This window comes from Euleptes europaea, chromosome 16 (genome assembly GCF_029931775.1).
Source record: "Euleptes europaea isolate rEulEur1 chromosome 16, rEulEur1.hap1, whole genome shotgun sequence".
Taxonomy (NCBI): Eukaryota; Metazoa; Chordata; class Lepidosauria; order Squamata; family Sphaerodactylidae; genus Euleptes; species Euleptes europaea.
This window is the reverse complement of record NC_079327.1, coordinates 49,182,778-49,207,288: the sequence shown is the minus strand read 5'-3', so window position 1 is coordinate 49,207,288 and position 24,511 is coordinate 49,182,778. Positions and strand designations below refer to the sequence as shown.

General features: G+C 40.4%; 1 protein-coding gene across 2 annotated transcripts; it reads right to left on the bottom strand.

Annotated features, from left to right (window-relative positions):
* Positions 1 to 1,910: 1,910 nt before the first annotated feature.
* ZFX (zinc finger protein X-linked) lies at positions 1,911 to 24,484 on the bottom strand. Of its 2 annotated transcripts, none has more exons than XM_056861697.1 (8): positions 24,389 to 24,484; positions 20,470 to 20,558; positions 18,554 to 19,120; positions 9,037 to 9,186; positions 8,231 to 8,374; positions 8,011 to 8,145; positions 6,424 to 6,564; positions 1,911 to 3,425 (listed from the first exon to the last, which is right to left on the bottom strand). In XM_056861697.1, exons 2-8 carry the CDS (start codon positions 20,528 to 20,530, stop codon positions 2,239 to 2,241), a joined length of 2,385 nt encoding a protein of 794 aa, XP_056717675.1. In that variant the 5' UTR covers positions 20,531 to 20,558; positions 24,389 to 24,484; the 3' UTR covers positions 1,911 to 2,238. The 2 variants fall into 2 exon arrangements, with proteins under 2 accessions (XP_056717675.1, XP_056717676.1); XM_056861698.1 differs by lacking the exon at positions 24,389 to 24,484 and adding an exon at positions 24,088 to 24,106.
* Between the last annotated feature and the right edge of the window lie 27 nt (positions 24,485 to 24,511).

Below are 24,511 nucleotides of genomic sequence, written 5' to 3'. Positions count from 1 at the left end.
GTACATTAACAATAACTACACTTTTCATTTGCTTTTTATACAGACACATTGTACAAAATCCACTGGACTAAACTCTTAATTTTTGTTAAATTCCAAAAATTATGCTCCAAAACAATGTTTAAATAATGTTTATGATTGAAAGCTATACTGGAGGAAGGAAATGGTTAAGGTTTTGTGCTTTTAAGTTTAATGATTATTCAATAAAACAATTTTTCAAAATAGGTTATACTTTTGAACAAGAATCTGGGAATTTCAGGAGACTTAAATTTTTGTAATAGGCTTTAAATTATTTGAGAGCAGATGACAATTGGGAATTTGGGCAAAATTTCATTGAAAACAAGAGGCACATACATTTCATCAGCTAATGGCTGGATCTTGAGAACTCTTGCATCACAGACTGCAAGTGTTTGAAGGAGCAAGCATTTAAGCCCTCAGTGCAGCCACATGTTCATCACACCAAATGTTTGGAGGTCTCTATACAACTCCACAGGTGCTGCTTAATTTACTATAATATCAAGCAATGCTCCATGGCCCAATGCATATTGCTACTGCTGGATCAAATGTCCAGAGCATGATGTATAACAGATTCCACCAACTATTCCAGTTTTATGAACATGCACCATACATGCTAAAAGCTCAGAAACTGCTTCACATAAATATGGCATAGCAAAGAAAGCTTTCACTTTGCACAAATTTAGACACTCAAGTCAGGCTTACACATGTCAGGCTGTCTGAATGACTCTATTTTATTAATTAACCAGCTAGGTAATACTGCCATATTGGAAGGAATGCACAGACTGCATCACCTGGCCTTGTACCATAGGGTGTGACAAGTGATTTATTGGGGAAGCCATGTTTCTTATGACAGATGAAAAGTGAGGAAGCGAAGGTGTGTAAGCTGCCCTTTTGGTCCTTGCATCTTACTTCCATTATACTTGACCAGTGCACCAAAGCAGAGATGAAAAAAGCAAATACACAAAACACCACGTGAAAGATGGAAATCCATTAAAATGTGCTTTGGAAGCCAAACTTTTGAACTTTGTACCCTAACAGAATACTTGCATGCCATAAAACAGACTGCTACAGCTTTGCCTCAATAGCTTTCAGGCAATAGCTCAAGTGGTAACTGAAACATCCTTTCAGAAGTGTATAACGGATAGCAAGAAGAAATGGGTAAATGCATGATAAATTACAGGTTTGAAGAACTGCTCACTCCTTACAAATTATTCAGTTAAGAAACATTCTGTGTTCCTAAAAAAGTAATAGTGGTAACATAAAAAAAGCTACAGGAAAACAAAAGCTTCATAAAAACACATCTGCTTCTATTCTTTACTTGCCCATCTGATGTTCTCCTAAATAGCATATAATTAAAAATTGTCCAAGGCTGTTGGTGGATAGTTTAAAAAGCAATTTACCAAATAATTCAAAATGTTTCATAGAATCTTGCAAAAATGCATTTAATTTGAGATAAACTTAGCAACAGTCAATTGGCCAATCTATCCTGTCAACAACTGAAACAAATGTCTATCAACAATGAGTCAGTAATAAGTTTCAAAATGCAAATACATTTTTAATACATAACCAAAGGCAGAGAAGCATATAATACTTTGGGAGAAGTGCCTCAATTTTTCCTTTAAAATTCATACCTATTGAAAGAGAATGCTCCCAGCACTCACTGTGGAAATATTAAACCTATGTAAAATAACTTCAAATAATGGAAAATGGTACTGTTATGGTGCATAACTACTCAATTCAATATTAACATGTTCCATGTTCTTTAAATGAGATAGTTAAGTGGGTCCTATACTACAATGCCGTTTTTTGACATTAATTTATTCCAGATTATTTTATGCATATCTGACATTTGTTAAACAAATTAAAACTCTTTAACTCATGACAAAACTGAATTAGTATTGCCACTAACTATGAACCATGTCAATAAGGTAAATATTCTAGAGAACTAATATGGTTGAAAAATTAAGCATGAGACAGGATTTACTTTATTCAATGCAACTTTATTGTTGCCATCCTTCCTCATTTATTAAACAAACAGAAGAGAATTCAGAACACACTAATGAACAAAATGTATAAAAGTCAACTAGAAGCAATAATCCTATCTGTATACAGCACTAAAATCAAATGCAGTTTGTGTTTGTGTGATCCTCTTTAAAATACGACTGTCTAGAAAGCAACATTTTACACACACCAAGCCCAAATTTATAACATCTGGCAGAGTCCTCATGGCAAGCCAACATCTTTATGGTGCCTCAAAATGTGTTGGTTCTTCTCTGAAGGCCTCCGGAAACCTTTCTTACAGAACTCACAACGATGAGGATAGTCCTTTGTATGAATGGAAATAACATGCCGTTTGAAACCTGAGGCATCTGTAGTGCTATACTCACAGTACTCACACTGATAAACCTTTCTACCACTGTGTGTTTTCATGTGTTTTTTAAGTTCTATTTGTAGTTTGAACCCCTTCTTACATCTCTTGCACCTGAACGGAAGATCTTTTGTATGAACCGAGAGAATATGGCGGCTTAGAACAAACGGATCTGCAATCTTAAAGTCACAATGTCTGCACTGGTGCAATTTTTTGCCTTTGTGCACTGCAACATGTTTTTTCAGTTCTGATGGCCTGTGAAAGCCTTTGTCACACATGTCACACTTATGGGGGTACTCTTTTGTGTGAACAGAAATTATGTGTCGTTTTAAGTCGCTTGAGTTTGAGCTTTTGTGGTCACAGTGCAGACATTGGTGCGTTTTACTTTCTTGATGCATAATGATATGCTGTTGCAGCTCTTTGGTATCTGAAAATATCTGAAAACAAATGTCACATTTGAAAGGCATTTCCTTACTGTGCCTAGTCTTTACATGAGTTTTCAGGTTGGAAGAGTCAGCAGACCTGTACTCGCAGTACTGACACTGGTAGGGTTTTTCACCAGTGTGGATTCGCATGTGTTTCTTGAGTTCTGATGGATGACGAAATCCTTTGCCACATTCCACGCAAATATGAGGGAAGTTCTTGCTGTGTACAGCCAGAAGGTGACGATTCAGTAATCCCTGCTCTGCTGTCTCATAATCACAAAATTTGCACTTGTACATCTTGTTTGCTGCCTTGTCCCTGTGCATCACCTTGTGAGTAAACAAAGCTCCTGCATGAGAGAAATTTTTCCCACATTCGTCACATTCAATTAACTTCTCAGTTTTGTTGGTAAGCTTGTGGCTCTCCAGATGGTTATGCAAACTTAACTTTTTATTTGTAGTGTAATCACAGTCAGTGCATCGGTATTTTTTCTTGGCAAGAAGGTGCTCAGGGTGATTCCTCATGTGCCTTTTCAAGAAGCCCCTAGATTTAAACTTCTTCCCACAAATCATACAGGGGTAGACTGTCAAAGGATGACCATCAGGCCCAATTATTATTGCTGCAGAATAAAAGCAAACAGAGAATGATGAGCACCACACCCAGGAAATTAAACAGTTGTCTACTAATACTAATCTGTGTGCTACAAGCAATGGGAAAGTCCAAGTTATACACATCAAAATCCCATTCCTTTCAATGGGAAAATTAAAAGTGTGCCAAAATACACTTAACATTTGTGCCCTTCCAATGCTGTATCAATTATGTCATACTCACTGCAATATGTCAGCGTTACCTCTATAGAACTGAATCAATATCATTCAGCAGTGCAGCACATCCAACAGTATTGAGAGTGAACTAGATAAAATTATACATTAGAATGGAAACCATGATATATCAGTAGTTGCACCAGTCTCTCAAAGGTGTCTTGTAACAGCAATCTTTTAAAGGACTACTCATTTTGATATATCTGAGGTAAGTTTCCAAATGCATATTCCAAATGATGCAACATGGCCAACAGTTAAGGAATCTAATATTTTAATTTTGAAATGAAAAATGCCTGTAGAATGGTGTATTCTTCTCTTTGTATAACTCTCAAATAAGAGAGCAAACTAGTAGAAATGTAAGAAAACAAAAATGAAAGATAATCTAAAGTAATATTAGCTGCTCTTGTAGTTTCATGCAGAGACCTTTAGAAGGGAATTATGTTAACCTGCAGTGCAACAGTAAGTAATACAGGAAGCAAGCCAGAACATGCATAAACTATATATCAAATAAAAAGTCTGATGAAATGCTTTAATCATAAGAGCTATGGCAGTAAAGGGCAACCCCCTCCTTCCAAGTAAGCATCTTGTGAATTGCACAACGCCTGGAGATGACAGGAAAGCAGTATTCATTTCTCTGGTAACAACCACACCTATAACAAGCCCGTGCTGGGAATAAGAGACAACATACATATGTATCCTTTCCCACTATGTGCAGTCAGGGCCAGTAGCTGTGAAAGAACAATGGTTGTTTAGATGCCTCCCCCACTCTTGTCTTTCCTTTGCTGCTCCCTTGGTCATCTTGTCTACAAGCAATCAAAGAGGTGTGATGGACGAAATGGCACTACAGTGTTGATTATGGCCTTCGTTTATATTGGGGATGGCTGTACAAGAACTGACTAGAACAGTATGTGTTCGTGTGTGCGTATGTTGGGCTATAGTTGCTTCCACATATTGTTATTTGCATCTTACATGACTTTATGTGTATAAATGTTATGCATCTAATAACTTGGCTTCTGGATGATAAAAAGCCATTGTTTTAAGAATGTGTTCTGCTCAACACAGCTGGCAAGATTTGGTGATCTACACAGTTCCAGACTCTTTTTAAGCCTCCAAATCCTTGTTCCTGGGGCCCAAACTCACACTTCAATTACAATTTGCCCTCTGTCAATCCAGCCCTTACAAAAAAGCACAATTTTTTCAGCAAAAAGAAATGTAATCAGAATAAATTAATGTTATCATTTACACACTTTTGAGGGATACCATAAACTGTTGTGCATAGGTCAGAAAAAATGTGCTTAGACATACACATTTATTCCTGTTGTAATGCTAGCTGTGCGTCTACACTGCTTTTCTTACTGGGCATTTTATTATTCAGTGGGGGAGGGGGAGAGAATATTGCTATGTAATGTTACTATATACTGATATGGTGGAAATGTTTGGTATTCACTAGAACTATTAACATTCCTATCGCTAAAGCATTGTGTGCCTGTAGCATGAGTACAGTTTTGCAGGATGCTTTAGCAGGATTTCTCCTGCCTTTTTTCACCACCTACGTGCTCTAAACAAACAAAAGTAATAACTACAGGAGAATTACAGAACTTTAAGGTTGACAATGAGGAAATTGAAATTGTTCAAGACTTTCTATTCCTTGGCTCCACCATCAACCAAAAGGGAGACTGCAGCCAAGAAATTAGAAGGAGATTGAGACTGGGAAGGGCAGCCATGATGGAGCTAGAAAAGATTTTGAAGTGTAAGGATGTGACTCTGGCCACCAAGACTAGATTAATTCATGCCATCATATTCCCTATTACTATGCATGGGTGTGAAAGCTGGACAATGAAGAAAGCTGATAGGAAGAAAATAGATTCCTTTGAAATGTGGTGTTGGAGGAGAGTGTTGCGGATTCCGTGGACTGCCAAAAAAACAAATCAGTGGGTTATAGATCAAATCAAGCCTGAACTGACCCTCGAAGCTAAAATGACTAAACTGAGGCTGTCGTATTTTGGTCACGTCATGAGATGACAAGAGTCACTGGAAAAGACCGTCATGATAGGAAAAGTTGAGGGCAGCAGGAAAAGAGGAAGACCCAACAAGAGATGGATTGACTCAATAAAGGAAGCCACAGCCTTCAATTTGCAAGATCTGAGCAAGGCTGTCAGAGATAGGACATTTTGGAGGACTTTCATTCATAGGGTCGCCATGAGTCGGAAACGACTTGACGGCACTTAACACACAACACACACGTGCTCTATGCTAGTGCACCTTTATTTCCCTTGGTGTTGCATGTCCAATTACTTTTGCATTTCTGTATAGAAAGCCATGGGAATCAATACTGCTTCAAAAAGGACTGAATTGCATCCTGAGGATTAGAATTTATTAGCTAACATTTCAAAATATCCAAATAATGTTTAAAAATTGCTTCTAAAATGACAAACTTTTGCTCAAACAATCTGCATTAAGCAGAAAAAATGGACAAAAAGCATCTTTTGGATCACTGTATTCAGAACAGTATACTAAACTGCCCAGGCCAGTACCAAGAATGTTCACATAAGCAAAAATGATTCTTTATCTTTCACTCCTATTTAAAAAAAGTTTCAAAACAAGCCAGGATTATTTCAAAACATGGTTGGAAGCTGAATTTGTGAGAGCAATACAGGTTAAATACAGCAAAACAACAATATGAATGCAATAACATAATTATGCTTTCTCCATTTTTTAAAATCCACAAAAAATGCATTTCAAATCTTTTTGTCTCAACAAGCAATTATCACATTCAGATAGGTAAATGGGTATTACCTGTTTGGTATTGTCTAGATTCCAGCCTCCGCCTTTTCTTTGGTTTTTGTTTTGCTAATCTCCCAAGACCAGGAGATTCATCTATGTGCAAGAGGGCACTTGCTGTACCATTCCGGTTTTCAACTGCATCAGTGTTATTACCTAATAATCATTCAAAATTATATAACATCTGCATCCTGTAGAATATTCAAAACTCTGATTTTACATGCTAATTACATGTTAAAAACTAAGATAAAGAATCAAGCACTGAAAGTGCAAATGCCTTTTAATACTCATCTTGGCACAGATTAGTGCTTAATTGAGATGAAAAGTAATCATGCAGCCACCACTTGAAATCCAAACGTATGGAGGTGGCTCCACATAGCGAACTATTGCTACACACATCCAAGGCCCATGGATTTCATCATGCTACCATAAACTACTGATCAATAGTTCAGAGTGGCACAGTGAAACATAGCACATGTGACATGTGAACAGTCCCATCATGAAACAGTCTCTTTATAGCTGTTTGCACACGCTGGGATTAGAACCCCTTCATATACATACAGCAGCAGAGAAGCTACTTCAGAATGGTGTGATCCAATATCCAATGTCACTGCTCAGTGTGTATGAATACCATAATTATATGAACAGGGTTGATGACCAAGTCTTTATCCAGCCAACTGCTGCAACCCCTGGGAAGAACAACTACTAGATGTCAAAGACCCACACTATCAACCTGCATGTCTGGAAGAGTCACACATGCTCCCCAGTGGCATGGAAGCCACTTCTTCTGGTGTGATCAGAAAACACTGGAAAGTGTGCATAACTATGGCAGTGATGTGGCATGGGCTGATTATGTGAGTCTTTGCCATTCTACAGGAAGGGGGGGAATACTGGGTACGAACTGAATATGCATGAGAAGCACATCTGAGATAGAGATCCTGAGCAGTAAAATGCCAAAATTACAGGAATAATGATGCTTTAGTTTCTTATTGTTGTTGCTTAAACTTCTCAATAAAATATGCCAAAATGCCAAAAATTACAGCAGCATAATTCCTGATTTTGTTTCTTTTTTTGAGACCAGCGCTTACCCTTATCATTCATTTACTTTTTTTTTTTTTAACTTAGGAACACAGCTTTGCTGGAATAGTGTTAAGAAGGTCCCACGGCAGCTGTCTTTGAGAAGCAGATCCCTTGTTTTCTCTTTCAGTACTACATCTGCATCTTAGAAAGCCTATGGTTTAGGATTATGTAACCATCATAATTTTCTTTTTATTCTATTTTAAACTGCAACAATAAGACTGTTGACAATTTCTTCTGAACAGAATGCAAATGATTTCTATGTATTTTTGTATATGAATTGCAACAGAAAATATTGAGCACACTCCACGTAAGAAAAGACCCCATTAGTTTCTCCCAAAAGGTATTATCAGATGCCAAATATCCTCAAGTTGCAATTTTCAGATGGAAGCAATTACTAGCACTTCCTTAAACAGTACACACGAAAAGAAAAATCCAGATGATTTGTTTTAATAATTATTAATTCTGTATAAATCAGTTTACCACCAACAGGAATCTTAGGATAAATCTGAATTTATGACCTACCATAGGCTGCTGCCCAAGCAATTGGCATAAAGCTTTTAATTTCACTGTCATCAATTTGCTGCTCATGAGCAGCTGCAGCATCCTCCTCTCCTACAATGACTTCCATATAGACCTCATCAGCAATTTCTGCAACATCTAACAGAAGAAGAAACTATATGTAATTCAAATATTATCTCTCTGTAAACAAACTTGTACCTCAAAACAAAGGCCACATACTTACTTAAATCTTCATCTTCATGCTGAGAATCATTTACTGTCATATAAACCATTTTTTCCCTTGGAATACGAACACTGCTATTTTGATTAATTAATGTCTCCCCGTGGTCATTTTCCGATTCACTTTCCACAATGTCTACTGTGCCTCCTAAGTTTTAAAAAAAAAGTTAGGCAAAGTATCGTGTGCGAGGGTATTTCTACTAATTTATATTTTAGCTATAAGAAATAGCACAAGAATCTACACTAACACTTTGAATCTATACTATGTTCCCCACAGGATATTTGAAAAAATTTGAGGCAAACCAAATGTCACTACAAAAGGCCAGTAATTTGATTTCTTGGACAGCTACTTTGAGAAGAACGTGAGGGGTAGCAGGCCAGTATCTTAACCACCACTCTCTAAACCAGGGGTCCCTAAATGTCTTGAGCTTGAAAGCACCTTTGGAATTCTGACACAGAGTGGTGGGTGCAACCACAAAATGGCTGCCACGGCTTATTTTCATTTACATAGTAAAGATCCTTGTGCAGCTGTTGCCAAAGCAATATTCGCACAGGCAAATCTCCCATTGGCAATCAGAAGTATTGCAGGGCAAAAGCCTCATCTGGCCCCATGCACTTTCTAAAAACATTTGGCAGGCACCTGAAAAGGTGTTAGCAGGCACCATGTTGTACACCATCTTGCCAACAGGTTCTGCAGGCAAAGATAGGTAACAACTGTGAGACAATGAAGAGCCATAATTGGCCCAAGGACTTCCTTTTGCCATTCCCAAGATTAAGACTTTTATTTTTCTGAGAATACAACTCCCTTACCCAAATCATCTTCTCCAGGATCAGCTTTGAAAATATAGACTTTGATGACTTCTGGACAAATACCATCCATTTTACAAGGGTCACTTTCTGACTCAGCTTTTATAGTTATTTCACCAGAATTGTCATTTTCTGTCTTGACAGCATCATCCACTACAGAAAAAAAACAAAAACAAAACAGTCAACTCACCATAATCAGATTGCATTAAAACTGAAGGTTAACATTTTTATTTTGGAAATATTTAAAGTTACAATAAAATTAAGTAAATCTAACCATGGAAGAGGCTTCATATTAGAAAATCTCCTAACAAGAAATAACAAACTAGTAAGAGGTTGTTTTTTTAATCAAGGAAGAATGCAAATTTTAAAAATGCAAACACCTCACTACTAATAAAATTTGAGTTTTGTTGTGATTTGTCCTGGATCATCATACTGAATAAAGAGATTCAGTAAGTCAGACTGCACAAAGAGTGATTAATTTACAAGTCTCTGAGCAACATGCATGAATTTTAAAACAGAAATTATTCCTAATCCACTATTCAGAGTTACCCAGGTAAGTGACATGAAGCCAAACTAGGTAGGGAGAAAAAAGGCATGCGGGAAATTCACATGCAAAACAGATGAGTATGGAAAAGTCTGGCATAATCTCTCAGCCTGTTTCTTAACCTCTCCTAATTGTACATTCGCATTGAAATCAATAGTCTTAGACGGGAATAATTTTACATTAGCTTAGACAACAAGATACTTATCTCTTGTGCTCCACAAAGATGTGCAACAGGGATGCACAACTCAAACAGGTGAGTCATAAGAGACATTGGTTGGGAGCTAAGTGGACCACCCTGTGATAGCACCTGGCTCCATTAGGGTCCATATAATCTGAGGGGCAGTGGTGATCAGAACTAAAAGGTGCTATTCTCCCACTCCTCTCAATTTCTTTATTGCATTCCAGAGGTTTGCAACCCCCTGGGATGCCGTGGAGTAATTTCTTGCATTTGCAAGCACAACAGAGAGCTTTCAATTAGCTTGGGGAGAGAAAGATCAAAATACAGACTTCTAGCTGAAACTCCATATTCTTATTCCCTCACCCAAGAAGCCTCCTGCCAGGTTCCAGCAGGAATGCAGCAAGAGACTTTCCAGGTGTAGAACCAAAGAATGGATCAGAAGTGCAACTCTTAGCTAGGCCAGGCACACAAACTGGGTCCGCTGGGCTGTGTTTGTTGAGCACTCCAGATGTACACAGAGATTTCTCTTTGGCTGAAAAAAATCTAGATATGATTTCCCTGATGCCTTAATATGAATATTTTGGCTCTCTAGAAAGAAAAGTGAAAATCTATGGCTAAACAAAAATCTTCGTGGTGAATTATAAAGCAGTTAATCTATAAGCATCTAAGGGAAAACAGTGTCCTTACTAATAGTTAACAAAGATTTGTTACAAAGAAATCATACAGAAAACAGGTAAAGGGAGACCTCAGAATCTAAGAAAAGCGAAGGTACACAATACCTGAGGTCAACAACAAGAATTCAAAGAAAAAAGAATTTTGCAATAAAACGTATATAACATTTATGAAAAGTGAAATACAAAAATAAATATATTTGTGTCACAATATAACAGACAATTCCTCAGTACACCAATACCTAATGTGTGAAAATATTTAACAGCTATTTACGAAGTCACACATTGAGAAATGAATTCACAGTAAGTGATGATTCTTAACAAATATTGGCAAAGTCACACAGCCAAATTACAAACAATTCTTTAATACAAAGACAGGAATTGTCGGCTGTTTTGATTTCATCAGTCCACATGGCCCATAGCTACTAAAGCCAACATTTTTCAGCAAATTCAAAATATGAATAAGTCATCAACGAGAAGCATCCTGGTTCACTTCCTTGGGTTGAAAAATGTTATGTGTTAGGTGTGCACAGAGGTATTGGTTTACTGAGGTATTGGTGTCTGTCATATTGTGACACAAATACATTTATTTTTATATTTCACTTTTCATAAATTTTATACACTTTTTTTTTGCAAAATCATTTTTTCTTTGAATTCTTGTTGTTGACTTCTGGTACTGTGTACCTTCACTTTTCTTACAAACAAATCATGTCAAACCATCTTAGTTGCCTTATAGAATAGACAAGGAAAATGCAAAACACAGATAGCCCAACCTGTTCTAGAGCTGTATCTGCAGTGGCGCACACCTCTGAGGCTGCCACAACAGTTGAAGTAGCATTCTATATTAGACAAGCTCTACACTTGCCTCATCAGTCTCCATTCCATCCCCAATTTCCATTTTACCAATACTAGATTGCACTTGAACTATAGAAAATCCACTACCCTAGTGCATCCCATGGTTTGCCGTGCATTATTTGAATAAACCAAATTTTAATTGAAGTGTCAGTCAAACAAATATATATGCTTTATTAAAAATATCATATTTTAAAAGACATATTAATCATTTTAAAAGGTGAGATTTTGTTTTCCCCTGCAAAGCAGTTATTGGCTGGATTAAACAACTCCAAATGAAGCACTAACCTCTTGGCTAAAACCTTGCAGAACTAGTTTGGGAACTGTAAATGAAAGCATGAAGTAATAGGGAAAGACTCATACAACATAAACTCTAGTGTGTGCTATCACATCAAATTATACAGAGTATGGATTTGCATTTTGTTACAAAACAAGAACAATTTAGACTGAAGTAAGAATTTAGAACATATTACTATGAGAATCCAGATATGGAAAAAACTACATACTACTAGGAAATAACTGACTAGCATCCCACTTAATTGTATAGATATGCTTAGCTTTGGCAGTGTACAAAGTTCTTCTGTTAATGAATCCAAAGATGTATCTCACCTATGCTACCTGTCAATTGCGATCTTTGTATGAAATATTAGCTCTAAATGCTAAGCATATACTGTTGCGCCGACCCAGATAGCTTGTGGGGGTCTAAAATGCCTTGGTGATGATGCAAGAGTTCTCCCAAAGCACACCTTAATGACGCCATTCCTATACTTTTTACACCTTTCGGTAGTTTTCAGTGCTACTGCTATGACATTTCTGGCAATGCTGTTGCCAGCATATTCGTGCCAAAGCTGATGGTGCAGTGACATGATGGTCAGCTCACAACAATGTGCTACTACTACAGTTCATGGAACCCCATCATAGCCCGTTCTATGATGGCACCTCCAGTCATAGACTTAGGATATTGAAATGAGAAATAGACTACACTATCCTTTGTTAGTGTTACTGATAACTTTAGGAACATATTTTTCCAACTAATTTTTTTAATACCAATGCACAATGATAATACTTGTTTTATGTACTTCTGGGTTCAGAAAATAGCTTTCACCACTGCACTTACGCAACCCTCCTCCTCTTGCTTCCTGAAATCCACTGTTAGTCCTGCTGCTGGATGCTTTCACTTTCTTGAGAAACTGAAACCTCCATCAGCCATAATAATATACTGTTTCCTCAACACTGTGAAGGCTGCCACCTTGACTCCCTCCCACCATTCCACTCCTTCTCTGTCAAATCTCCCTTTTGGATGCACACCTTAATGTGGTGAAGGGGTTTGTGTGTGTCAGCGAAGCTGAGACCAATACCGTAAGGAGTCTAGATTCTATGAAGAGGCTAAATTCCTAACAGAGTCATTCAAGGCGTAAAGGTCACATCTGAGACAACAGACTAAGATGCATCCATCCTCTTTGGGGATCAATGGCCACATCAGCAAAAGAGAACAGACAGTTCAAAATGGTGATGGAGGTAGAGGAATCCTTGAAGGTTAGCTACAGGGGGGCAGCAATAGTGGAAGGTGACACAGGCAGAAGATCTTTCATAGACAATGGCAGTGCCACTTCAGCTAACCCTGGTTAGTATTGTGCAGAGGAAACCAATAGTAAACTACTTCTGATAATCTCTTACCTCGAAAACCCTATGATAAGAAAATCCAAAATGAAAAAAGATATTAGTGCTGGAAGATAGAACCCTCAGGTCAGAAGGCACTCAATTAGCTACTAGGAAACAGCTGAAGACAACTACGATTAGCGATACTCTTAATGACCAACTGGACTAATGCCAAAAGGATATTCAGTTTTCGATGTGAATGGATGCCAAAGTTAAGTCCAAAGCTGTTCGACGCAAATAGGAACATGAAATGTGAGAAGCATAAATCAAGGTAAGCTTGAAATCATAAAATGAGAAATGGAATGTTTAAACATTTCAGTCTTGGGAGTGGGTGAACTCAAGTGGACTGGATTAGGACATTTTCAATCAGAAAATTAGAAAGTGGTTTACTCAGGGAATGACAAAAAGAGAAGAAACAACGTTGCTTTAATAGTGAGGAGAAATGGGGCACAGGAAGTCAGAGGCTATAATGCAAAGTCTGATGGAATAATATCAATCAGACTTCAGGGAAAGCAAATCAACACAACCATCACTCAAGTTTATGCCTCAACTACAGATGCTGGCGAGGAAGAAATTGAAAGCTTTTATACAAGCAATACTATTGTCCGAAGCAGCTGCTGCAAAGATCGGAGTTGTATCTGTGCAAAGCTTTACTGATTAATCAGCAAATATGCGACAAACCACATATGGCTGAAATCGAGAAATTTTATAAGTCTAAGTTGAAGAAGACTGAAATGCAACAGAAGAACCCACGGCCTTCAAAAGAAACAATTGAACAGAAGCCAGTGGGTGAATTGTAATGAAATCAACCCTTCCAAATTATGCACTGTACATTCCACACACATTGCCTTCTTATTTTACTTCTCAGAGGGTAGCCATGTTAGTCTTCTGTCTGCAGTAGTAGAAAAGGGCAAGAGTCCAGTAGCACCTTAAAGACTAACAAAAATATTTTCTGGTAGGGTATGAGCTTTGGTATCTGAAGAAGTGAGCTGTGGCTCACGAAAGCTCATACCCTACCAGAAAATATTTTTGTTAGTCTTTAAGGTGATACTGGACTCTTGCCCTTTTCTACTTATTTTACTTCTTCTAGCTTTTTTAACTTGGTAAGAGGTTGGATAAAGTTTAAATATCTGTACTTCCCCTTTCACATCCAAAAAATAGAAAAAAGAGAGAACAGAGAGAACTACCAATGCTGGATGAAAGCGCTGCCCTTTCCATCTACCTGTCCAGCTTTGGTCCTGGTGGCATGAAAGAGTTTGCATGTTTCTTGACAGAAGATCCTGGGCGGGACTACAGTAGTCTATTAACACGCGAATACAAGCAAAGCTGTACCAAGGTCCTGCGAGCTGTAAAATTCAATTGACCAAGTGCCATTTTTTTTGTTCAATTTTTTTTTATTATTAGAATGTACCATTTTTAATATGCCAATTAAATGTTTTAAAACCTATTTAAAAAAAACCTATTTATGCAAGTGTCCAGGAAGAAATTGATCACACACCTAAAAAAGATGTGCTGGTAATTATAGGTGACTGGAATGCAAAAGTAGGAAACAAAGCAAATATTGTTGACAGATTTGGGCTAGGAACATGAATGAAGCAGGAGAGCAACTCATAAAATTCTGTGGAGACAACAATTTGTTCATTGTGAACACATATTGTGAACAACCAAATAGACCAGGGGTGTCAAACGTATGGCCCGTGGGCCAGATCAGGCCCGCAGAGGGCTTTTCTCTGGCCCACGGAGCCAAGGCAGCTAGTCCCCCTTTCCCCCTTCCAACCTTTTCTGGACCAGAAGCCTTCCCCCATCCTCCATGGGCACGCATGGGCCGGAGCGCCCCCGCAAGCACAGCCAAGATCCTTTGCCCCTCCCTCCCCGGGCCGGCCTCGCGTTTCCAGCCTGAAGCCTCCCCCCTCCATTGCTGGGTGTGCACAGGCTGGATCCAGCCCCGCGCGGCCAGCCTGAAGCCTCCCCCCTCCCTCGGCACAAATGCATTTGGCCTCGAGTGTCCAGCCTGAAGCCCCTCCCTCCCTGGGTGTGCAGGAGTGCCCCGCAAGCGCAGCCAAGATCCTTCTCCCAACCCTTTCTGGGCTTCCCAAGCCCAGCCAAGATCCTTTGCCCATCCCTCTTTGTCTTTCTGTCCCTCTTTCATTCTCTTTTTCTTTCTCTCTTCTTTCTTTCTTTCTTTCTTTCTTTCTTTCTTTCTTTCTTTCTTTCTTTCTTTCTTTCTTTCTCTCTTTCTCTCATTTTTCCCTCTTTTTCTGTCACTCTCTCCCTTTCTTTCTCACCCACTGTCCTTTCCTTCCCCTTCCTTCTTTCCCACCCACCCTCCCTCTTTCCTATCTGTTTCACTTTCTATCTCTCCCTCCCTTTCTCTCTCCCTTACTTTTTCTCTCTCTCCCCTTCCCATCCCTCCCTTCTTTCCCTCCCTCCCTCCCTTTCTTCTTTCCTTCCCTCCCCCTTCCTCCCTTTCCCTCCCTTTTTTTCCTTTCCCTTCCCTCCTCTTCCTTCTTTCCCTCCCTTCCTTTCTCTCCCCCCTCTTCCTCCCTCTCCTCTGTTTCACTCTTTCTCCCTCTTTTATTTCTCTTTCTCTCTCTCCCTGTCTTTCTGGACTGGGAGAGAGCTGTAGGCTCACCAATCAAGGCAGCCAGTCCTTCCCTAGTCCAGATCTGGGCTGGTGAATCTGCTATGGGCTTGCCAGCTAAGGCAGCCATGCCACCCCCCTCCCCGCACAGATCTGGACTGGTGAGACCACTGCAGGTTCACCAGCACCCTGGTTTAAAATGTTTAACAGAATTAATGGCAGGGACTAGAGATACAAAGTTCACAGAGGACACTTTAAAAGTCAATTAATGATATTATTTTTTACTTTATTTTTTACTTAAAATACAAACATACTTTATAAAATAACAATAAGTCTGTTAAATAAAAGAAAATACTGTAAGAATGTTATTGTTGTAAACTTGTTTGTGTTTTAAGTAAAAAACAATATCACTAATAGACTTTGCCTGTGTCTTTTATAAAGTTTGTATCTCCAGTATCTGGCATTACATTTTATGGTATTTATTTATTTATGTGCACATGGCCTGGCCCGACCAAGTGACATTTATGTTATACCCAACCCTCCTAACAAATGAGTTCGACACCCCTGAAATAGACTATTACATACATGGACAACACTGGTTGGTAAATCGAGATATCAAACAGATTACATAATTTGAAGATGACAGAAAAGCTCTATTCTCACTGCTAAAACAAGACCAGGAGCCAATTGTGGTACAGACCATGAATTGTTAATATTAAAGAAAACCACTAAAACATTCATAGTGCCAAAATACAATCTAAGGAACATTCCTGAAGAGTTTAAAGAGCATGTGAAGAACAGATATGAATTACTAAGTTCAAGTGAATGTGAAATGGAAGAACTATGGGTTAAACCAGAGATATTATCAAGGAAGAATGTGCAAAGACTATTCCTGTAGCCACGCCTCAATGGATGACTGAAACTCTTAAAATTGTTAAAGACAGACAAGAAGCAAAAGGTGATAGAAACAGAATCAAAAGTCTAAATGCAGAGTTCCGGTGACTCGCACGTAGGAACAAAGAGAACTATTGTAATAACCAGTGTAAAGAAATAGAGAATAACAAAAAAGGAAGGACACCTGTTCCACAAGATCCCAAAAATCAAACGGACATTTAAAGAATGGTTAGGCATGCTGAAAGATCAACATGGAAATACTTGAACTGAACAGGACAAAATAAAAGGTGGGAACTATACAGTGAAGAACTATACAACAGTGAAGAACTATACAGAAGAGATGAAAGGATGATAAGATTCCTTCCAAGAAGAAAATTTTGAAGAACAACCTACAGTTTTACTAAGTGAAGTGAAAGTTGCACCGAAAGCAATTGGAAGAAACAATTCACCAGAAGCATATGGGATATCAGAAGAGCTATTTTAAGCCACAGAACATAGTCCATCAAAATCATGATAAAAATCAGTCAACAAATATGGAAAACAAAAACAACGGCGCACAGAGTAGAAACAGGCAATTTACATTCTAATTCTAAAAAGGAGACATTAAAGACTGCAGCAACTATTGGACCATCACATTAATTTCTCATGTGAGTAAAGTGATGCTAAAAATCTTATAACAAAGTCTGTTTCCATATATGGAAAGAGAAATGCCAGATGCTCAAGCTGGATTCAGGCACTAGATTCTATTGCAAATTTATGTCGGTTACTGGAGCATACGAGAGATTTTCAGATGAAAATCAGCATGTGTTTCATTGCTTTTGACTGTGTGGATCATGAAAAGCTATGGCTGGTCTTAAAGGAAATGGGTGTGCCACAACATCTGATTGCTTTGATGCGCAACCCGTACTCTGGACAAGAGGCTATTGCTAGGACAGAACATGGAGAAACGAAATGGTTTCCAGTTGGCAAAGTGTCAGACAAGGATGTCTTTTATTTCTCTATCTCTTCAATCTATATGTGTAACATATAAGGAAAACTGGCTTAGATTTAGATGAAGGTGGAGTGAAAATTGGGGGGAGGAACATAAACAATTTGAGACATGCTGATGATACCACATTACTGGCAGAAAACAGCTAAGACTAGAAACAACTACTGGTAAAAAGTTAAAACAGAAAGTGCCAAAGCAGGACTACAGCTGAACAGCAAGAAGACAGAAGGAATGACTACTGGGGAATTACTCAACTTTAAGGTTGACAATGAGGAAACTAAAATTGTTCAAGATTTTGTATTCTTTGGCTCCATCATGAACCAAAAGGGAGACTGCAACCAAGAAATCAGAAGGAGATTGAGACTGGGAAGGGCAGCCATGAAGGAGCTAGAAAATATTCTTATGTGTAAGGATCAAGTTAATGTCTAAAGATCAAGTTAATTCATACCATAGTATTCCCATAGTATGGGTGTGAAAGTTGGACAATGAAGAGCGCTGACAGGAAGAAAATAGATTCCTTTGAAATGTGGGGTTGGAGGAGTTTTACAGATACCATGGACTGCCAAAAAGACAAATCAGTGGTTTCTAGATCAAATCAAGCCTGAACTCTCCCTAGAAACTAAAATTACTAAACTGAGGCTATCATCGCATTATGAGAAGACAAGACTCACTGGAAAGAAAACGCTAGGAAATGTTGAAGGCAGCAAGAGGAAGACCCAACATGAGATGGATTGACTTTATATAAGAAGCCATGGTCCTCAGTTTGAAAGACCTGAGCAAGGATGTTAAAGATAGGATGTTTTGGAGGACATTAATTCATAGGGTTGCCATGAGTCGGAAGCGACTTGACAGCACTTAACACACACAAAACCCAAAAATTTCAGGATGCAATTTTAAGCAGATTTACTGGGAAGTGAGCCCCACTGAACCCAGTGGAACTGACCTCCAAATAAATATGCATAGCAACAGGCTGCGTGGCTCCAATCCAATATACATACTTTATTGAGAACATACCCGATTGAGCTCAGTACGACTTATTTCCACGCAAACGTGCACAGGATCAGGCTGTAAAACAGAGTAACTGAAAGAAGTTCAGATTAAGTTATTTGTAAATAAAACTGTCATTTTGAAAATACTTTACCCAGAGACTTACAGGAAATCATTAGATAATCTTCACAGTTGCCCTTATCATCATGTCCCACAGGTATTCCACTGGCATCAATTACATCTTCAGAGGCACAGTCTGCTACCAATACTTCTGAAACTACATCCTCTTCCAGAGAATCTGCGACAATTTCTGCTTCTACAACATTATTATGATCATGCACTACATGTTCCATATGTCCAACTTCAGGTATGTGCATTGACTCACTTGTGAGTACATGCTCTGGTATTGACATTGCTGTTGCTGTGATCTCAGAAGATAAAACTTCATCAGGAACAGTGCAGTGTGCTAAAGATACTTCTTCAGTGACATCAGTGTCCAGCACTGGTTCAGGTATAATGACAGTTTGAGATACATCTGTATCTTCCATGATATCTGGACAGTGAACATCTTCTATAACAACGTCCTCAACGACATCTTGGATAACTACAGAATCTGGATCATCAGGGACAAAGTTATGAACGGTTATGTCAGAATCCTCCACGTCTGACACATATACAGTTTCCTGTATTTCTACTACAATTTCATCTCCATTCAAATGTGTTCCATCAGCTCCTGAAAAACATGAAAATAAAATAACTGTACCAGCATAATCCCAAACTTCATAAAAATCCTTGATACTTATTTATGACTACAGGAATAGCTTTAATTTGTTTAGCACACTGCACAACACTAAAACCTGAATACCACTACATTTCTCCCCCCCATCCAATCAATGCAAGTTTTTGGATTTTATGTGATGCACTCAGAATGGTTATAAGCTATACTGCTATCTTGCTAGCTCATGTTTATTTATTTAATTTGTATCCTGTATCCGACCAAGTTTGGGCTCGGGGCAGTTTACATCCAGTTTACATCCAATGTAAACACAACCATATGCAAGTCAATTTAAGTACCAGAGGAAGAGAAAATTAAATTCCTCTTATGGGAGGGAGACTCTCAGCAATCTTTGCAAGTAGCCAAGTATTGCTCTGCAGCTATTAAAATTCGCTCGGAGAAGGGTATTAGTGATTTTTAATTGATATGTACCTATGTGAACAAGGTGAGTTTTAATTGATATAATTTTATTTGTATTTTGTATATAAAGATTATTTATTATGTAATCGGTTTTACTGACAAGGTTTGCAGTTTATCTGGCTATTGCCGTAATAATAAAATCATTCATTAAATTTAAGTATCACAATAATACATATAAATTACCATTAAAATCTCTAATAAAACCCCTAGTTTATACATTATCAAATCCAGAGGCGACAAATGACAATCATGTATGAATTCTCAGTCAGGAGAGACAAGGCAGGTGGGCAAGATGAACCGGACTTAACTACACAGAAAGTGGAACAAGGAGGCAATTACTATTCATCCACAACCAATTATTTTTGTGCGGGGAAAATTCAGGGAGGATTTAGAGGTCCTAGAATCGGCACAGGAAGGACAGTTGCTTTGTGAGGGGTGAGGAAGGAGGGAAAAGGAACTGGTAACGTAGAGCAAGCTGTCTTAGAGAACTAAGAGTTGCTGGATTTACATCTAAATTCGTATAACTCAGAGTTTCCACGATTGTATTTTCCCCAACATTCTGTAATTTGCCTTCAAACAACAATCTGTAGAATAACATATACTTTGGATGGAAGCTTGGTATCTAAAACTATGTATTGCTTTAACACAGAAATACGTTAAACAGCTATATCAACATGGAGGAAAATGCTGGACAATGCTTTATGAGGATGACAGCAGTTTTTTACCCTCAAGATATTTTTGCTCATGACAGAATGTAAATTGTAAAGCAGGTTGTATTCATCTTTCTGAATTAAAATTATTTAAACTAATAACAATCTCGCTTGCTGTCATATAGTAAAGTTACATAACATGTCAATTATTATGTTGTATGATATTTCTTGACATACCTGTTGGATCAAAAAATGCATGTGGATCATGTGGCTGTAGTTCAAGCCCATCTTCATCCATGGTCTTTAACTTTCATCAGTCACAAAGTCTGTAAAATTAAAGCAAAGATAGCTATCAAGTAATAATCAGTAACCTGTGTCCAAATGTAATGCCTAAATTAAATTCAGTGTTTTGTCAAGGTTCAAAATCTGTGAAAGAAAAAAAGAGAGCACATTTTTGAGGAACAACGTAACTCCCCAGGGCTTGCATTTTCCCCCTCAGGTGCAAAGTAGTTAATTTCTTTAAACATTTATTTCCCATCCTTCCTGGTGGTTAAAGGTTGCTTACAATAATAGTTAAATCATTTTCAGTTTGAAAGCAAAAATACAAACCCCAAATCTCTCCCCGTCTATCAACTCAAGAGTGAGGGGCAAGCAATGCATTTAAATCCCCTTCCCGCTTGTTATAGCCAGTAAGAAGAATAAAGCCGTGCCAAGGCTTCTGCCCCACTTCAGCAGCATTTCCCTGTTTAGGGGATCAAAAGATTCCATCTACTTGTTAACAATAAAGTTCTTCTTTATCAGTTTGTAATGACAGTTCCAAATACAGTTATACCCTACTGCAAGAACTCAACAACAAACACAGCTTTTAAGTTTGGTTTTTTAAACTACCTTAGGGATATATACCAAAAGACAGAGTATGTTTCTTTTAAAGAATACATTACAAAGTTTAATATCTTAGCTATGGTTAAGAAAATAAACATATGTTTCTGAGGGGCCATGGTAGTTTAAGGTACCTCAAGACTTTTTTTTTTTTGCTGTCTTGAAGCATGTCTTCAATAAACAGATATATACTCAAGAGCACAGAGAAAAGACTGTGAACAAAGGGGCCAAAGGACAATGCCAATATATCTTTTATCTAGCTCTTCCTAGGGAATTTTCTCATTTAATACTGTATGTTTCAACCCTCTCAAAGCATTACCAGGAGAGAGGGAAGAGGGCTGGCTGAGGAGATAAAGCCTTGTATTCTGGCCGTCTTGGGGAAAAGAGTTCTTCATCCAAGAGCTTACCATCCTCTCTGTGTGAGGTGTTCTCCTAACCACTGGGGATGGTCACTAGCAGCTCTGATTCTATATGCGGACTGACAGGAAGGAGCTGCAGTGGGCATACCACTCTGATTCCATGCTGCCTTTGTTGGCTGAATGGAGGCCACGGCTGCTTGTGTAGAGGTTCAACAAGGTGCTATCAGAGCTGACTGTCAGAGGGTCTCTAAGGAGTGTAGTGTGTGATATGAAAATGATGACTGTTGGCACCATTTGCAAGCCAGGTTCAGAACTGGAGCTCTACCACAAGAGCAGTATGAACCATGTGAATCAGCAGGGCCTACCTGCCTTGTGGCTTAAGAAAAATCATCTCCATCCTTTGGCAGATGCTTTCTGTGGCTTTAGAAGCTTCCACAACTAAGCTCTTAGCTGAACAGGTCAGGCAGGCAGGCAGAAAAAGATGATGAAAAGAGGTGTGTGTTTTTTTTTTTTTTTTTTGAGGGAGGCAAGTAAGAAATGGTACCTGTAAAAATAATAGAAAATTAAGCAGCCAATCATAAGCATCATAAAAACAGCTCTCTGATGCACTTGCTACAGAGGAAAAGGAAAATGGCACCATCTATGGGCAAACAGAAATCGTGATGGCCTCAAAATGATGTCCTCGGTTGTGAACAAAGTGGCTAAATGACAATGAAGGGCAAATGAAACTATAGCTTTTGCTCTCCATGTCCTCGCTGATTCCACTGTGTATATTTTTTCTCTCTATGCCCAACCAAAGTTACACTTCATGCATCTGAGGAAGTGCACTCCAGTCTATAAAAGTCACAATAAATCTGCTCTGTTTAAGTTATCACTCTTTTAGACTGCTTTGCTTTTCAACATGCATGTAAGTAAGCTGTAGATAAAGACCGTGAACAGCGACAAACTTTAATTTGTTCTGGTATGTCTGTTGAGTTCAGAAAACGCTAACACCTATTACCAAAATGACCAGGGTACATTCCCATGAATAGCTGCACATTTCTACTAATCTACTAAGGAGAAATAAAAATAAGAAATGGACTAAGGTATTTGCCGTCTTAGGAATGTACACGCTGAACTATTTTATTCCACATAATTGCTGGACGGGACTCCCAGCCTGAGCGCGAGAAGGATGGACGTGGCGTATATTTAACAAGATACTTGAGGAAAAAAAATATGAACGAAATAAGTTTCCACTGCCAACGCCCCTTTTTCATTGCCTCTTAAACGTGGTGTGTGTGTGTGTAAAGTGCCTTCATCCCCCCTTTTAATATACAAATCCAATGCCTCTGTGACTGACATAATGCCTTTTTTTACTAAGTGATGGGGGACCCCAAGGCTACATTGTCAGTGGCAAGATTTGTTTCAGTCCTTATATCCCTCCAACACTAGATATATGCTGCTCAAGATCAATGGATCAAGGAGCTTCTAAGGGATAAAAGGAAAAAAGGAAGGAAGGAAAGGAAAGTGCCTTCAAGTTGCAGCCGACTTATGGCGACCCCTTTTTGGGGTTTTCACGGCAAGAGACAGAGGTGGCACATATTATCCATATCACTCCCCCCCCCCACACTTCCACAATTTGGTTGAACGCCATCAGCTTCTCCATTGGCAGAAGAGGAAGGAATGACCCCTTTCGGCCACCAGGAAGAGGCTATGCGAAAGATCAGGGGAACACCTGTGGACAAAAGCCCCCCTGGGACAGGTGCAGGACCTCGCTGGAGGAGGCCGAGCTGGAAAGCTGACAGGGCCCTAAAACCAGGGGCTTTTCAGTGTGCTGATGACATGTTGCTGCTTTAGACGGGGGCAAAACGAAGTGTTTTCGATGGAGGGTTTCCAATGTCACCCCCCTATTTCGTGACAGGAAGGGATACAGAAGGAGATAAGTGCCTGTCTGTGGCTGCCTACCTCAGGACACACTGGGGGGGGGGGTGAATGAAGCCCCCCGGTGCGGGGGGGGGGGCTCGGCTGAGAACGGCCTGGAGACAGGCCTGTTTCCCTTCAGGACTGCGTGTGCCAAGCCCGGGCAGGCGAGCCAGGCCTGTCCTAGGAGAGGCCGACGCGGGATTGTGCCAGCTCGGCCCTGCAAAAGGCCCCTTCAGTCTGTCGACCCGTTGGCCCCGATCTTCTTCAGGGAAGGTCTTGGCCCGCCCCCACGCGCCGCCATTGCCCACTGTCACCCGACGGAAGACTCGTCATGGAGTCATTTGTGGGCCCGCCGCGGCGCCGCGCGTGTGGGGCTCTCCGGGTCCGGCTGCGCGCCGCTCGTGCCCTGCGGGGCTGGGCCACGAGCAACCGCTGGGGGGTGGGGGGAGGCGTGAGGGAGAGCGGGGAGGCCCGCAGGCGCCTCCCAGGCCGCAGCGTCGGCCGCGAAGGAGAGGCATGGCGGTCCCGGGAGGAGCCGGGCAGGACAACTGGGCACAGAGCGGGGGGGGGGGAGGGGGGAGGAGGGCAGGGGAGGGGCGAGGCTCCCCTGCCGGCGCCGTCCCCGCCCTGCCCGCTGCGGGGACCGTCCGGGGCCAGACGCGATGAATTCAAGATGGCGGCCGGCGCCCTCCTCACCCCCCCCAGCCTCTCTCACCGCCGCCATCTTGTCTCCTCCTCCCAGACCGTCTCAATCCGGCTCAGGCCTAGTCCCTTCGCCCCCTCGGCCTGGCCCCGGCCCCTCCGGCCCGCGCCCCTCACGCCCGCCCGCCGCCTCGCCCCGTCCTCGGGGCCTGGCCGCGGGCGGCCGGGCCTTGCCGCGCGGCCCCGCCGCCGCGGGAGCGCCGCCCCGGCGCGGCCTAGCTGCGGCCTTCTCGGGGCCTGCACCGCGACGCGCGCCGAGGCCTGGCGGTGCGTGGGGGCGAGGGCCTAGCTCGGGCCTGTCCCGCGCTGCTTACCGGACGGGGCGGCCGCGGGCTCGGGGCGGCCTCTCTCCGCGCAGCCGGGCCGAGCTCGGTGGTAATGCCGCCGCGGCGGGGCGGGCGGGAGCGGAGTCGCGGAGGGAGGGAGGGAGGGGCCGA